At 38.7% G+C, this 15,906-nt stretch overlaps 1 protein-coding gene across 1 annotated transcript in view; it reads left to right on the top strand.

Annotated features, from left to right (window-relative positions):
• Positions 1 to 12,782, top strand: part of LOC118925491 (parathyroid hormone 2 receptor) — a 91,598-nt gene extending 78,816 nt beyond the window's left edge. The window contains exons 10-13 of the mRNA XM_057503626.1: positions 2,660 to 2,754; positions 9,037 to 9,175; positions 10,670 to 10,711; positions 11,925 to 12,782. Coding sequence (XP_057359609.1) covers positions 2,660 to 2,754; positions 9,037 to 9,175; positions 10,670 to 10,711; positions 11,925 to 12,320 — 672 coding nt within the window. The 3' untranslated portion in view covers positions 12,321 to 12,782. The remainder of the gene's footprint in view (positions 1 to 2,659; positions 2,755 to 9,036; positions 9,176 to 10,669; positions 10,712 to 11,924) is intronic.
• Positions 12,783 to 15,906: the final 3,124 nt, after the last annotated feature.

Here is a 15,906-nt window from a genome sequence, read left to right as displayed (position 1 = left end):
AGGCTGATACAGAAGTTCTCTCTTTAGTGCAGGGACTTTCTCCTCTTATGCCTTTACTGATTCACTCTATTTATCATTATCTTTTCTTCAGAAAGGGAAATCATCTGCATGATGACTCTCAACTCCATGCCTTACATATCAGCATCTTATCCCTCATATCATATAAGTCTTTGTTCTTTATCCCTCTATTTGTGAAGATTTCTTTAAGGGTGTTCTGAATCGCTCAATCTGTGTTCCCATTTAGTCAGATCTACTGTTTGCTGTTTCTAACATTGGTTTTAAAACTTGGTTATATTTTAGATCCTTTACAATCTTTTCTTAATCTATCCTGCCCTCTAAAAAACTTCTGTTTTCATCTCAATTTGCTGTTAACTCTATTTAATGGGCAGTATGATACAGTGATTAAGAGTCTACACTGTGCATCTCGTCTGCACAGGCCTCGTTCGGGCTCTGCCACTTGCTAGCTGTGTGACCACGTGTCATTTGTGTAAGCTGTGGCTGATTCCCCATCTGTAAAATGGAGACAATAATATGCCTGTCTTATGTGAAAACTGGCCAATTCATCAAGGAAACCTAGAGTAGTAAGGAATCAATAACTTAGTTTCTAACTACCCTTTATTGTATACTTTTCTAAATTATTCAGAATAATTATTTGGAGTTTCACCTAACTGTTGTCTCATGTATCAATATGTGTGTGCATGTATATATTTTGTTTAACTCTCTTTTGAGGCAGTAAGGGCTACTCAATCTTAGTTTTTATTAATTCTTTCCATGATTCACTTCATTGTCCTTAAATGTATCCCCTTAGTTATTAAACCAATGTACTGGTGGTGTGTATCGTCTTTAGTGAAGTTTCTGGGAGCTTCAGGTATTTATTTAGTGTTATCTACTGGCCTAAGGAGAGAGTCTCTGGTCAAGGACATTTTAATATTGATGGAGCTTAAGCTTGGCCCATCTGAAACCATTTATAATTCTTCCTTATCCAGGAATGGGGAGTGACAAATGCCAGTGCTCAGCTGGCATTGCATCTACAGCTCTGCCAGCTTCAGCTCCTACCACTGGCTTTGTCCTTCACACAACAGTTATATAGCATCACTTCCCACTATTTTCACTCCCAGCGTCACTGTACTGCTGGGAACTGTAGTCAGATAGGGAGGAATTAATGGGACATGAAGTAAGTTTGGCCATTCAGAAAACAGCACTCATACGATAGACAAGCAGTTTTTCACTTTCTTATTGAAAAAGATTGTGTCAGGGAGCTAGGTGTTGTTAGCAGGTGAGGAGGATGAATGGGACCCTCAACTCTTGCATCTTTTTATCCTCCTGAACATATTAGTTAAGAATTTACAATACAGACTCACAGAGAACTGGTTCAAATCCAGCTGATAGCTGGGTAGCTTAGGTCAAATCAGCTAATCTATTTGAACTGGAGTTTCTAGATCCTTAATAAATGGACATAATAAAAATCCTGTCCCATATCCATGTGAACATTTAAACTAGAGTGTGTTCAGTAAATGGCGGCTCTGACTGGCCTGAAAACATCTTTTTTCTTCCCCTGGCTCACAGCACCCCTCTGTCCTCCTTGCAGGTGTGGTGCTTAAGTCCAGCCCTTGTTCTTATAGAAATCTGTGAAACTGGTGAGAGGTGAGAGGTGCCGCAGGGTAGTCAGTGGGAGGATGGCAAAGAAAATGGCTGGAGGTGAAGGGCTGATACAGATGATCAGCTGGATTGTGGAGTGGGGCACTTGAATCACCCAATAACCAAATTCTCCAAATTCCAGAAATGATTGAAGACTCAGCAAACCACGTCATTCCCAGAAATGCCGAACGTGGCGGGTCCTCTTCTCTGGCCATTGCTCTGGCAAGGGCACAAACCACACTTGGCGATCTACATTTCCATCCCTCCTAAGTACTAGCGTGTCTGGGCTGCAGACATCTCCCTGAATGATGGAACTCAAGGGCTTCAGTTTCCACTTCCTTATGATCCAAGACCTGGAGACTTTAAAAAAAAATCTCTTCATTTTGGATTTGGTCACTGATCCTTGGTCCTTGGACATATGATTGGCTTGAACTACCAATACCTTCCCACCTTTTTTAAAGCTACAACTTGATTGTCTCTGGTGGTACCTACAATGGTAGCATTTCAAATTCAGTTTACTTGTCTACACTGGGGGCCTTTCCTTATACAGCATCTTACTTGCCTTTTAATAAAAATCCTTATGTATTTCACCCAATACTTTTCACAATTTAGAGTGACAGCATCCCCAAAACAACTCTATTATTTCTCTCTCTCAATTACAGACAGAATTTGGTCATCCATTTCACAAGGGCAGTTGGTTCCATTTATAACGACGATCATCCTGTATCCTGCCAGTTTGCCGCAGGGCTTCATATGAACTTTGGTTGGCAAATGCCCTGTGGATTCTAGCAGATCATTCTCTGGTATTTCTAGTGTTCAGTGCTGTTGAAACTTTTTATCTTTTTCATGAGGGCAAATCAAGACTCACCAGCTTTCCAACATCTTATCTCAGACTCCCTCATTCACATTTATGGAATGGGTAATTTTCAGTCTTTGAATATAAAGTTCAATTTACATACATTTTTATAAACATCTTGAAGAATAACTTAATAATTCTTTGTAATATCATCTTCTCTTTCAGCTGAATTTCATTCTGTTTCTGAATACAGTTAGAGTTCTGGCTACCAAAATTTGGGAGACCAATGCAGTTGGACATGACACGAGAAAGCAATACAGGTAATTCAGGACAGGCATCCATCAGAGGAAATATTTTGGTTTCTCTGTTGAGTAAAGAACAAATAGTGATTGATCTGAAATGTCTCTAAGAGATAAATTTATGAATATGTATTTTAATTTGATTCAATAGTGCTCTTTATCAGAAAAGTCTATATATTTTAGGAAAATACAAGTAACCCCAAACCTTCCCAATGTACTTAAGTTCTAAGTATATTTTTTAAATCTATTCTTAGCAGACTGGGATTTTTCTCATAAACTATGTGTCCACCCAGAAAATCTCTTGTTAATGATCTTCGCAGACAATTTAATCAGTGGTTTTAAAATAATGTCATTACTGAAAAAAAATCTAGAAAGTGGTTTCCAATCTTGCCATCAAATTGGCAACTACCAAATATAAATTTTCAAGAACTTTCATATTACTGATTGAGCAAGGTTCAGTATTCAGTCTTTCATGAGGAAAAGGGCAAATTGAGTGTTCACAATCATTATCAAAAAGGTGTGTCCACTTCTCTCAATGATCATTTTGGAAGTTCTGGATAAGAGGGGCCTCTACCCAAATGGACACAAGTATCCAGTAGTCAGCTGGATGTGGATTGAATTTATATTTCCTAGACAGGTAACTATTTCCATCTGCCTTGGATTGTTATGAAATGTTATCTCAGAAACAGAAAGGAAAAATCATAGTCAGCATTTTTAACTAACAACATTCTCTGAGTCCTTTGTTGAATTCATTGTATTATAGTAGAAATGGTGCATAAGGGTTTACAGTGAAGGGCCTTGGCTATACTAATATAGATGGTCTCATGTCATATCCCATTGGTGAAAACAAAGGCCAAAAGATGATATAAAATGGAAAATGTAAATAGCCTTTCATTTTTCTTTACAAAATGATAAAGTGGAATGGTATTGGAAAGCTGGTCATTTCTCTAGTTCTGAATAAATACAACTTATTTCTATTGTTCTGAGTGATGTGAACTTGCACTTTCAGTAAAAGTTGCCCAAGAGATTTGGGAAACTTTGGAGAGAACAAAAAGTGATGATCTTAAGAAGCAGGTATAATAGACAATATTTTGAGCTCATTCATGAGGGATTATTTTTCAAAATATTTTAAGAGAATAATTTATTAAGGGTTGAAATCATGTACTCAGAATTCAAAATACATTTTAAATAACCTGGTGCTCAAAAGTTCTTCAAGTTTGAAGTGATTAATTAGAATGGGGTCTAGACTTATAGTAGTCAGAGAAAGTATTTTTTAGCCAAGACATTTTTTTCATAGCTGAAACATATTTAGTATTCTTTATAATGTCCAAAGTTAAGCTATAGATTAAAATGAAGTAAGACATGACTCTTTCTTTTGGAGAGAAAAATGTGGGAGCTTATATGGCAGTAATTTGGGAATTCAATTCAGTATTCAGGTTCTGAGGCCTCAGACTGTCAAGTTTAAGTAGCCTCTCACTTTTTAAATAAACTGATTTAGGAAAATGTAATCTGTGCCTCCATCCCTGAGACATACCTTCGATTAGGCTTACTTGAATACTTAAATTCACACCCACTCATTTTTGTCCCTTTAAACTTCTTTTTCATTTGTTTATTAGCAAATGGTCAAAAATTCTTGCTAAAACAAAGCAATGAATATATGTAATATATAAATACATATATTCCAGATGGTGGTGTCTTAAACAATTTTTAAACACCTTTCCATGCATATTACTCTTGAAAGACTGACAGACTGAATATGTATCACAGAGCTGAGATAGTCTTTTTAGGGGAATGTGTGCACACACACAAAGAAAGACTTCTAAAAACTATATGATATCCCTTCATTGATATAGTGACTTAAAACTGAAATAAATTGACATAATCAACTGAAACAAAACTTTTTGAGATAATTGTAGAATAGCAGTTATAAAAATAATACAGAGAGATCCCATATACCCTTTACCCAGATTCCCCCAAAGGTGACATCCTGCAAAACTGTAGGTTACAGTTATTATAAAGCCAAATTGATATGAAGAAAATTAAATAATTTATCAGATATGACTAATATATTTTTTCTCTTTTAAATTAACAACTCAATTCCTTTGCAAACTAAGAAAAGATTGCCAGTACTGGAAGGACATGAGAGATGTGAAAAATGCAAGATTCAATGGAATGGAACACTTAAATGTTTTGGCCAATTTGACTTTCTATTCAATATTAGACAAAAATAATATTTAATATTTATTATTTGGGGAATAAATCTAACCAATATTTATTATGCAGTATGATCATAAAGAAAACAGATTTTTAAGGCTGAATCCACTACTGTGTAAACTTTGGTTGAATATTTTCCCTTTCTGAGCCTCTATCCTCACCTGGACATGGGATAATAACAGCTCTCTCACATGTTGTAGTCAGAATAAAAGGAGGCAGTGGGTACAGGATGTAACAGGAGGATGTGAACAGGCGCTTGATAACCAACAGCTTCATTCGCTGACTGCCCTCCTTGTGCCACACAAGAGGTGCAAAATTAAAGAAGACATGGTTTCTGTCTGCAAAAAACCCACAATTGAGAGAAAGAGGGGGAGGAGGGAAGGAGAGAGAGATTTAATTAAACAAAGTGAGAAAAATACAAGTGGAGATGCACTTACAAAATGTTATGTGTATGGAAAATAAGGAAAGATTAATTCAAGGCCAAGAAGTACTGAAAAAGACTTAAGAGAAATAGTATTTTTTAAAATTAAGTTGATTCTTAAAAGAAGAGATTTTCCAGAACTTTTCACCTGAGAGAGTTATTACTACAAGAATTGGCTATCTATTTTCTAAATAAGACAGCAAGTCCAATGAACCATTTGACTCCATTGTATTCCTCTCATGGCTTTGCCCTTAGATACAGAGCCGCCACCATGTTTCCAGCAGGCCAGAAGGCCACTTATGGTTGTTGCATCCCTGAGTCATCTCATTAGACAGCTATGCCTTTTCAGAGAGCCAGGCTGCAAAGATACACAGTGTGCGTGAGTGACCAGATGGGCGCTGAGACAAATTAGTGCCCAGGATTGCTGAGAGATTGAATGTGATTTAAAAAGTGCATCTTTATAAGTGAATAAACAGATCACCCATGTGTACATTGGCCTTGCATATGACACTACAACTCATTTCCTGTCACCGAAGGATAGGTTTAAAAGAGGATGTAATCATCATTCTTATATAAATGAAAACACTTTAAAGATTTTATTTAACTCATTAATGAAGGAACTGGTAAGGCATTACACAACCTTGAAAGAGAATAATGAATGCTGAAACCAATTTATGAATGGATGCAAATTAGCAAAATTTGTCAATATTTTTGGGGCTATAATTAGTAACATTCCATTGGACACAGTTTGCATTTCTATGGATAGGAATTTCTTGCACTGCTGTATTAGGTAGATTTCTGAGATGGCCCCCAAGATTACCCCTGCCTGGAGAGAGGTTCCTCTGCTAGCTTTAAAGAAATAATCTGACATGTTGTGAGGGGCTTTGGCTAGGATCTGAGGATAGCTTGAGGGCAGCCTTTAGGAATTAAGTGACCCCTGGCCAACAGCCAGCTACCGGTTCTACAACTGCAAGGAAGTGAGATCTGGTAGCAATCTGAACGAACTTGGAGGAGAACCCTGAGGTGGAGATGAGAGTGCAGTCCTGGCTGACACCTTGATTTCAGCCTTGTGATACTCTGAGCAGAGGGCCTGTCTATACTGTGCCTGGACTTGTGGCATATAGAAACTGGGAGATAGTTCCTGATTCAAGCCACTGCATTTGTAGTAATTTGTAACATAGCAACAGGAAATGAATTCAATTACTATCTGTTTTCTACAAATTAACTTTTATCTTTATAGAATTGTAAAAGAGCCTAGGCATAGACAAAGAAAGAGAAAACCCAGCTAGTTGAGTGAGTAGGGTACCCTCTAGATTTTAGTCTTTGGCAACTTTTCTTTACTCTGCACTGCATCAAACTGTAACCAGACTTTTACATTTGTGATCACTTCACAATATGTTGCTCTACGTTAGTTTTTATTTTAACTTAGGCTTTGCCTCCTAGACACACACAGTAGGAATAATCAAAGTTAGCTTCATTTTGAGACTAGTCTCCAGGGGGATTTATCCATTCGCTGTACAGGAGGAAATGCAATTTTCTTTTCAAGTGATGTTTGTTGGCAAGACTTCCAAGGTTCTGCAAGTGCAGTTAATGCTGTTCCACTTTATCTGGTCAGACTGAATGACACAGACATGAAGGTAGTCCAAATGTCCTGCCTGTATAAACCGTGATGTGAAGAAGGTACTGGCTGGTCAGGATTCAGGAGGAGGACAGGCACATCCCAAGGAGCCTCTGAAAGTTGAAAGGATTAGTTAGGTCAGAGAATCCCATTGACTTATCAGGGATGCTGCCTTGAACTAAATGGATGTAAGGTAGAATTTTCAAATTAAGTGGGTCTCAGGCATGAGGACTAAGGGCAGCATAGGAGAAAGCCCATAGGTCATCAAGGAAACTGGATGTGAGGCAGAGCAGATGGCCCTGAACCTAGAGGAAAAGAGGGTCCAGACACTTGTAAGAGGTAAGTGAGGCAGAGGAGAATGAGATGGAGCCAATGCAACTCCAGATGTCTACAACAGGGATTTCAGCATGATTCTGTGGGACTCTGCAGCTCCTGCAAGAACTGAAAAGGTGGTTATGATAGGAAAGTGGATGTGTCTGGAAGATGATACCTAGTAAAGCACTAAAACATTAGTGCTCTGATGAACTTGTGGGCCCCATTGCTTCATTTTTCAGGTAAGAAGACTGGGTTGTAGTTGCTCAGGTAGTTAATGGGAAATCTAGAAACTGAATGCAGTTCTCTCCAATCTTAGATTAGAGTGATCTCTACTCACTCACAGGGTTTATTTCCAAGAAGAAAAATAAACAAGTAAGTAAGTAATGTAGCTGGAGGGAAGAATAGTGAGAAAGGAAGAAGATTGCAGTCATTTGAGGTTACTGGGACATAAATAATTCTTAGAGAAAGAAATATTTGAGAAATAAGAAAGAAGCACCCAGAACTGGCAGTTTCTTGGATAAAAAGTTGCAAAACAAAAGCCCCACCAGGAAATGATGTGTTTGGGTGTACTAGGTATCTACTGTGCAAATGATTACCACAAGCTCAGTGGTCTGAAATAACACATCTGCTATTTGATAGTTTCTGTCAGTCAGGAATCTGGGCATGGCTAGCTGGGTCCTCTGCTTCAGGGCCTTCTACAAGGCTGCAAGTGAGGTGTCAGTCAGGGCTGCAGTCTTATCTTAAGGCTGGGCTGGAGAAGAATCCATTTCTAAGTGCATGTGGTTGTTGACAGGATTCAATTTCTTGCTGGCTATTAGCCTGATGCCCCCTCTTTTTGCCACATGGCCTCTCAGTACAGCAGTTCACAAATGATAACTTGCTTCATCAAACCATACAAGAGAGACAGTCTGCTAGTAAGATAGAAGTTACAGTCGTATGAGACATAATCACAGAAGTGACATCTCCTCATCTTGGCTGTAATCTATCAGTTAGAAGCAAATCCCAGGGCTTGCCTGCACTCAAGGGGAGAGGATTAACAAGGATACAAACACTAGGAGGTGGAGATCCTTGGGGGCCATTTTAGACTCAACCCATCACATTGGAAAACCTGGGATTTCTCCAAATACACAAGAAAATGTATATGAAGAAGCTCTTAAGGGAAATAAAGTCAAATTGCTTAGTTTGCCAGAAATAAAAGGCACAAAACCTAGAAGTATAGATAGTTTGAGATAGAATATATGACAGAGCATATTTAGAGAAAGAAAGAGGTATTGACCACAAGTTGCTCATAAGAATATATGAAATGATAAATGGAGATCCAAGTGTAAGAGGAAATCAGGGAGTAGTTGATTTTAAAATGAGCAAAACAAGCCGAAATGCTGCCTCTGAAAGTAGACAGTTAACGTGGATGGAGTTAGCAGTTACTACTCTTTTAAGACTTGACCAGAGAAATTAAAACTTAGGACAGAAAAAAAGGCATTTCACAGCTTTATAGAGATGGTGTCCTTTAAGCAAGAATGGAAAGAGATTGGAAAGACTTAGAGGATAATAATCATGGGAAGTGAGAAGAAATGACTCAGTTCAGCATAAACGTGGTAGCAAGTAGGAAGGGGACAGAACTTGTGAGATCCAAAGAGATGGGGAAAAATCAGCCCCGGTTAGCTCTGTCAAGCTTATTTTTTTCCAGAAAGGCAGTCGAAGTCCTCTACTAAAAAGGCTGGCATTCTCCTTCAAGGAAACTGGCCAAATCAACCCTGGTCCTGGTGCTGGTCTTTGGAGTGCATTACATCGTGTTCGTGTGCCTGCCCCACTCCTTCCGGGGGCTCGGCTGGGAGGTCCGGATGCACTGTGAGCTGTTCTTCAACTCCTTTCAGGTAGAGAGTGCCATCTGGCAACCTGGTTCTGTGTTTCGCTTTTGTGTTCCCCTTTGAACCTCTTGCTCTGCGCCTCTGGCGTTCATGAACTTGTCTCCCAGGGGCCATGAAAAGGTGCGGCTCTGGCGTCTGGGCTTTTCCGTCCCGCAGAGGCTGGGTTAGCGGCCGCAGCAGGAGCTGTACCTCACAAAGGAGCCTGGGTAGTGAGACAAGCAAGCATCCTGGTGTAAAATATGTAACACCCGCAGAGCAGGGGCCTCTGCGCATGAGTATGGAGAAGAAATGAAAGCCAAAGAGGGAGAAGGCAGGGACCGAGGGGAAGGAAAAGGGAGAGAGGACAAAAAAGAGCAAGAGTAGCGTCTACCATTTCATTTCATTTGAGTTACTGTCATCCCTTACCTGGATTGCGTAGACGCCTCCTACCTCCTTTCTGTGTGCTCATTTGCTACCACCTCCTGATGCCTTAAATCTAATCTCCATACAATAGTCTGAAGAATCTTAAAAATAAATTTGATCATGTCACTTATCTATTAAAAGAATCCTGAGCTTCCCATTGCACTCAGAATACAATCCAAAGTCGATTCCCTGGTGTGCACAGCCCTACGTGACAGGGATCCTGCCTGCCTGTGACTTCGTGTCACATCATGCTTCCTGTCACCCACGGTTTGGGTCACACCAGTGCTTCTACACTTCCTGTTCCTCAAGCTCATTCCTGCCTCAGGAGTTCATTTTTTTGTGTTTCCTTTGCCTGGAACACCCTTCTCCCTAATATTCACGAGGCCTGGCTTCTTCTTGTCACTCAAACCAGCTTAAACATCACCTCCTCCGAGAAGTCTTCATTGAGTTCTCCATGTGATATATCTTCTCTGTTCTTCTCTTTCAAAACAACTTGTTCTGCCTGCATTGCCCTTATCATCTGTCTGCATAGCCCTTTTTCTCCTGTGGCTGTTTGTTTGTATTTTATACATCTGTGTTTCCTTCTAGAACGTACATGCTAAGAGAACAGGGATCTTGTCTGTCTTGATTAAATTGTTTAGCCTTGGCACTCTGAGCCATTTGTACTGTATAAGCTCAATAAATATTTTTGAATGAAAGAGAAAAGTTTCTTTCGCTTTTTAGCACATAATACCACATGTCTGTAGTTTACAGCATTGACAGTGTATAAACGTCTCTTAACAACCAGGGGCTATTCCTTGATCTTTGAGTGGCAACATAAAAGGAAACTAATATAATAGAAATCAGTTTTTGTATTATCGTGGAGAATTTTATTTTATTGAGTTACTTTTTTGGTTCAGCTGACAGCCAAAGAAAGATCTCAGACAAATTTAATGAAAACTTGAGAATTTAGAAATCGGAGAAAATAGTTTATATAATTTTCTGAGGGAATCATAAAAAAATACCCAGTTTTTCTATTTCTACATTTTGACACAAGACACTTTGGTACTGTGATCCTCATGAACTGTCAGCATGTTCACATTCTTTTTCCTTCTCCAGGGTTTCTTTGTGTCCATCATCTACTGCTACTGCAATGGAGAGGTAGGTTTGAAGGAGCCCCAGACATCCCACAGGCCTAGCTCTGCGTAAGCTTGTTAAAGGCCATCACAATGTGAGCTGAATCTCTTTAGGATCCCCAGCAGTTACAGGGCAGAATGGGCAATATATATATATTATGCACAGATATGTATATATATATTTGTTAAGGTATTATTGATATACAATCCTATGAAGGTTTCACATGAGCAACATTGTGTTTACTACATCCACCCATATTATCAAGTCCCCCCCACATACCTGATTACAGTCACTGTCCATCAGCATAGTAAGATGTTATAGACTCATTACTTATGAGAAGGGAGATATTTTAACCAAAAATTATTTATAGAAAGCAAGAATTAATGTAAATATGATAAGGTCTTCCCCTCCCAGCACTTCTAAATGTCAATTAGTTGCAGACTTTGATGTCAAAAAACTTGTTGGAATGCAAGTCAATACTTGGAAGAGGAGTATCAATATGACACATATTCCAGTGAATGCTTCAACTTATATTCAATTTCAAGTTCTGTAAGGAACTCAAAAATAAGTTTCCCTGGGTCAAATACATTAGAAATGTTCGTATTTTTTTTTAACTACAAGACGATGATGGGACAATTTCAGTTCTTTTAGGAGTTAGCTGGAGAGAAGCACTGTACTGCTCTTTTCAGTGACATCAGGTTCCTGGGTTTGCACGGCTTCCCGTGGCACTTCCAGATAGGCTCCTACCGGGAAAGAGGCGATAGCGGTAGAACTGGATCTTCAGCCACAGGGATGGAAATGAGACCGCCAACCTCCTGAGAATGCACTTGCAGGGCCTGACTTTCGCCTTCCCCATTCTTCCTCCATCAGTATGCCTGCCTATGCAGTTACATTTCTAGCCCAGAAACGTCCATACCATTCCTCAGCCACAGCTGGCACTCCCTCTCTCTCTCTCCTCCACCCGAGTCCTCTTTTTCCTCTCCCACAGGTTAGATGTTTCTACTGGCAGCATTACAACTTCTTTCAAAATACTTATATTTCTCTCTAAACGTGTTGTTCATCTCCAGGGACAATACCCCTCTGGAAGGTTTTTTGAGGTTGACAGAGAATATGTATGTCAAATCCCTAGTACACAGAAGCTCAATTATTACTATCACTGAAAGGCAGGCATCCATCAAACAAGGCTTCAGGGTCTCCTTCGTGGTTTCTGGTGCATAATGTGGTTCTTGCGATTTAGGTTCAGTCAGAAGTGAAGAAGCTGTGGAGCCGGTGGAACCTCTCTGTCAACTGGAAAAGGACGCCTCCGTGCAGCGGCCACAGGTACGGCTCGGTGCTCACCACCCTGACCCACAGCACCAGCAGCCAGTCGCAGGTGGCAGCCAGCACTCGCCTGGTGCTCATCTCCAGCAAAGCGACCAAGATGGCCAGTCGGCAGCCTGACAGCCATGTGACTTTACCCGGTTATGTCTGGAATAACTCGGAGCAGGACTGCCTGCCACACTTGATCCATGAGGAGACCAAGGAAGGTAACGGGAGCCAGGGAGATGAGATTCCCTTGGAGGAGTCTTCCAGACCGTTGGAATTTAACCCAGACCCTGAAGGAAGCAAAAGAGAAACCGAGGATGTTCTCTGAATGAACATCTTTAGCTCTAAAGAGCTGGTCCTTCGGGTTGTGTGAGAGAAGCTTAGCTGGTGTTCCTGGGCTTGAGCCCCTGAGCTGAAAATTCAGGGTTCAAGTGTGACTTCCCAGAAGTTTTCAGACTCCATAAACTGGTTTTATGAAAAAAGAGACATGTCAATGGAATAGTTTATTACCTTATTTTGGCATCAAATGCTCTTCTAAATTGATCTGTGATACTTTGTGATTGTTCATTTTTCTGTGCTTTTGGGTGGAAAAACTTTCAATTGCTTGGTTCTGGTTTTCCCCCATAGATATTACTCTAAGTATGCTGGAGACCATTTAGCATGTGTCATTTCCCTTTTCAGAGATTGGTGTTCTCCTTTTCTCTTTCTTTTTTTAATGTATGGTACTTCTATTGTTGCATATGTTTTGCCTGTGCATAGGAGCACTTATGGGTTGAAAATACATGTTGAAAGATTAATCTAAGAACTAGCGCACACTGGAAAATACGTTGGCTGGACTTTTGATGAAATAATAAATTTGTGGCAAACTTGTTTCTTTCTAGACACAAGGAAAGTTACTCAAGAAAGAATATTGTACATATTCATCCTTTCAAATGTCCCTTCTGTGACCAGCCAAATCTCAGGTCTTTACTCCTTTGTAAAGCTTGCCATGTCACAAGATTTTCTCAGTCATGCACTTGTGCCTGCAAACTGATTTTGTTTGTAATCATTTTTATCAATAGTAAAACCCACTGTATCTATGCCTTTTTCTTCTTCTATTACTACTTTCCAAATGGCCTTGGGGATAAATTAAAAGTTTATTTTAAAAATGCATTTTGGGTCATTAAAAAAAATTTTCTCTCAACATCTAAGTTTGTTTTTAAGAGCCAACTCAATTTTCTTTCTGTAAATCGGCAGAGATCAGTATGTAGCTCCAGTACTTTACTGAACTTGAAATTTCAGTATGTTGCAGCAGTGAAGCATTATTCAGTGCATGTCAGGTACCCAGCATCCTGCTAGGTTTTTATAAGCACTAACTTATTTAATCCTCACTATAAATTTATGGAGTAAGTCTCGTCACTGTCACCCTTTCTACAGGTAACAATGAAGTAACTTGCCTGAAGTTGCATAGCTACTCATGGACAGAGTGTGTTGTCAAAAGTAGATCTACTGACTTCAAATGCTTGTTCTTAATCATTATACATACTGTCACCTATATATGTCATCCTATAACCAGTTGAGAAATTCAGTGAATTCCTTGATTGAATAGAGAGTAGCAAATCGGGTTGAGAGTGCTTTAGGAATTCTTATTGTAGTATGTTTTAGCCTCTGGCCTTCATGAAGTTTCAAGTCTGGTGGGGGGACAAATAAATGAAATGAAATAAAACATCACAGATCAATGTGTTTTCAGGTGAAACAACACATGTCAAGCTGATCTGTTTCATTCTGCTGAATGATTTAACCAATGTGCAAATAGTATTATGATGAATAAGGCACTCTGATATCCACACACCCTCTTGAAAAATAACATACTTTCCTTCCATGCTCATTATTTCATTTTCTCCTCTGTATTATACAGAGGCCACTTCCTTCTTATCCTGGTTATGAAAGTACCATTGTGTATATTTAATTAATCTGATTCAATGTTATATTGTCCACATCCCCAGGCTTCCTCCGTGTTAGGAGAGAACCACCATGACCTAAGTCAGAGATTAAGTTCAGTTCCATTGCTAATTTTCTGCAAGACTTTATAAAATCACTTAACTTCCTCTGTAGTTCAAGTTCTCCATCTTTAAAATGAATATAATATCTGCCCACCTTAGGGAAATGTTCTGATAAGAGAAAACATATTGAAAGCACTTTGTAACATAAAGATACCATGCAGATACTTGGTTTAGGTTATTGTTATATTATTGTCTTAAGTTAAATCTCACTTTGCTCCATTATATTATAAAAGGCCTCCTTGGTTATTGCAATAATAATAATTGGTAGAATGTATATATTTTGATAATATAGAAAATATAAAGGGTTCTTACTCTCTAAGTCAATCCCAAATTCTAAGGCTAGATCTCTGTTTCTTTACATTAACAAGTATGAATAGAGTTAACCAAGGTTTTCCTTAAAGTTTAGTCATTCGTTAGTTTAACTGAACAAATACTTACTAAGAGCCTATTATATGACAGATACTATGCTGTGTGCTGGGGCCAGAACAAAAATTAAAGCATAATCTATTCCCTCAAGAAATAAAGAACCCCTTAGATGCTGGGCTCTTTATCTCATTTGCGTACACACATTTTTATTCTAAGCTTTGCTAATGTTTGCATCCAGTCAAACAATAAGTTTTAGTAGCCTATTGATTTTATAAAGTAAGATATTATACAGTTATCAGGGATTGGCTGATCTAGATCTGAAGGTGTAAATTGCTGGCTGATTGGTGATGAGCTAAATTTGGTCCATAGCTGTGTTTATTGTTCTGTCAGGGGTTGCTGTGTATTGTTTAGTTGCAAATATTGAAAAGTTGAGTGATTCCACATAAATATTTACTTTCTGAATTATGAAAACATGAGTATCTTATGAACTAACAATTAGCTGCTAGAGCTGAGTAGTAGTGGGTCTCTTCAGATGGAACAAGGGCTCCTGTAGTCCTGGTGCCCATTCAATTATTTCTGCTATCTGTCTGCATTCCAGAAACATTTAATCTACATCTCCTGGTATAGACAAGTCACGTAATAGAATTTTTAAAATAGTTTTTAAAAATGTTCTTGGGGAGTGATATCTGATACAGTTTTAATTTTTCTCATGAAGTTAAGCAATCAAGTATTTTTATGTGTATTGGCATTTAATTTAAGCTTGAAATAATAACAATTATTCTGTTTAAATGAGCTATTAAGAGAAAAATGCATCCCATAATTGCTGTGATTTCAGATCCCAACCACACTATCCATAGCTTCACTTTCTAAGTCATCATGCTAATTTACTTATTACTAACACAGTGGATATTTTTCCCTTTGGAAGTAGAGCAAATTCTAGATGCAAGATGATTAAATGGTATGATAGGTTATAGGGATGTGTGAAGACAGCCTTATATGGCTGTTGACATGATTAAATTTTGAGATCCCTGTATTTCATGTAGTCAAAGAAAGCCTGACATCAGTGATAACCAATTTTTACTGCCTAGTGTTGACAGGAATGATTTTGGTTAGATAACTCCTATGTCATAGCATTGTCTCTTTCTGTTAAATAAGATGGAAATGCCTTTGTTAAAGCTATCAAAAAACCTCCAATGTTTTTTGAGTCATTGGAAGAAAATGAATAAGGTATGTGTAAGTTGTAGTATATTATTTATACCCAGAAGTTAATATTATATAATTCAGGAGTGCTCTCCCTTGGAGATCATGGTAGACAGAATCCTGCCCTCCACCCCCAAATATCTGTATACTAATCGTCAGAATTTGTGACTATGTTAAGTTACTTGGAAAAGAGGAATTAAAATTGTAGATAGAATTAAGGATTGCTAATAAATTGACTTTCAAATAGGGAGATTATCCTGGGTTATCTGGGCCCAAAGAAGTCACACAGGTCCCTAAGAAGGAAGA

Source organism: Manis pentadactyla, chromosome 6, assembly GCF_030020395.1.
Source record: "Manis pentadactyla isolate mManPen7 chromosome 6, mManPen7.hap1, whole genome shotgun sequence".
Classification (NCBI taxonomy): domain Eukaryota; kingdom Metazoa; phylum Chordata; class Mammalia; order Pholidota; family Manidae; genus Manis; species Manis pentadactyla.
The sequence above is the reverse complement of the archived record's forward strand: the minus strand, read 5'-3'. Positions and strand labels throughout refer to the sequence as shown.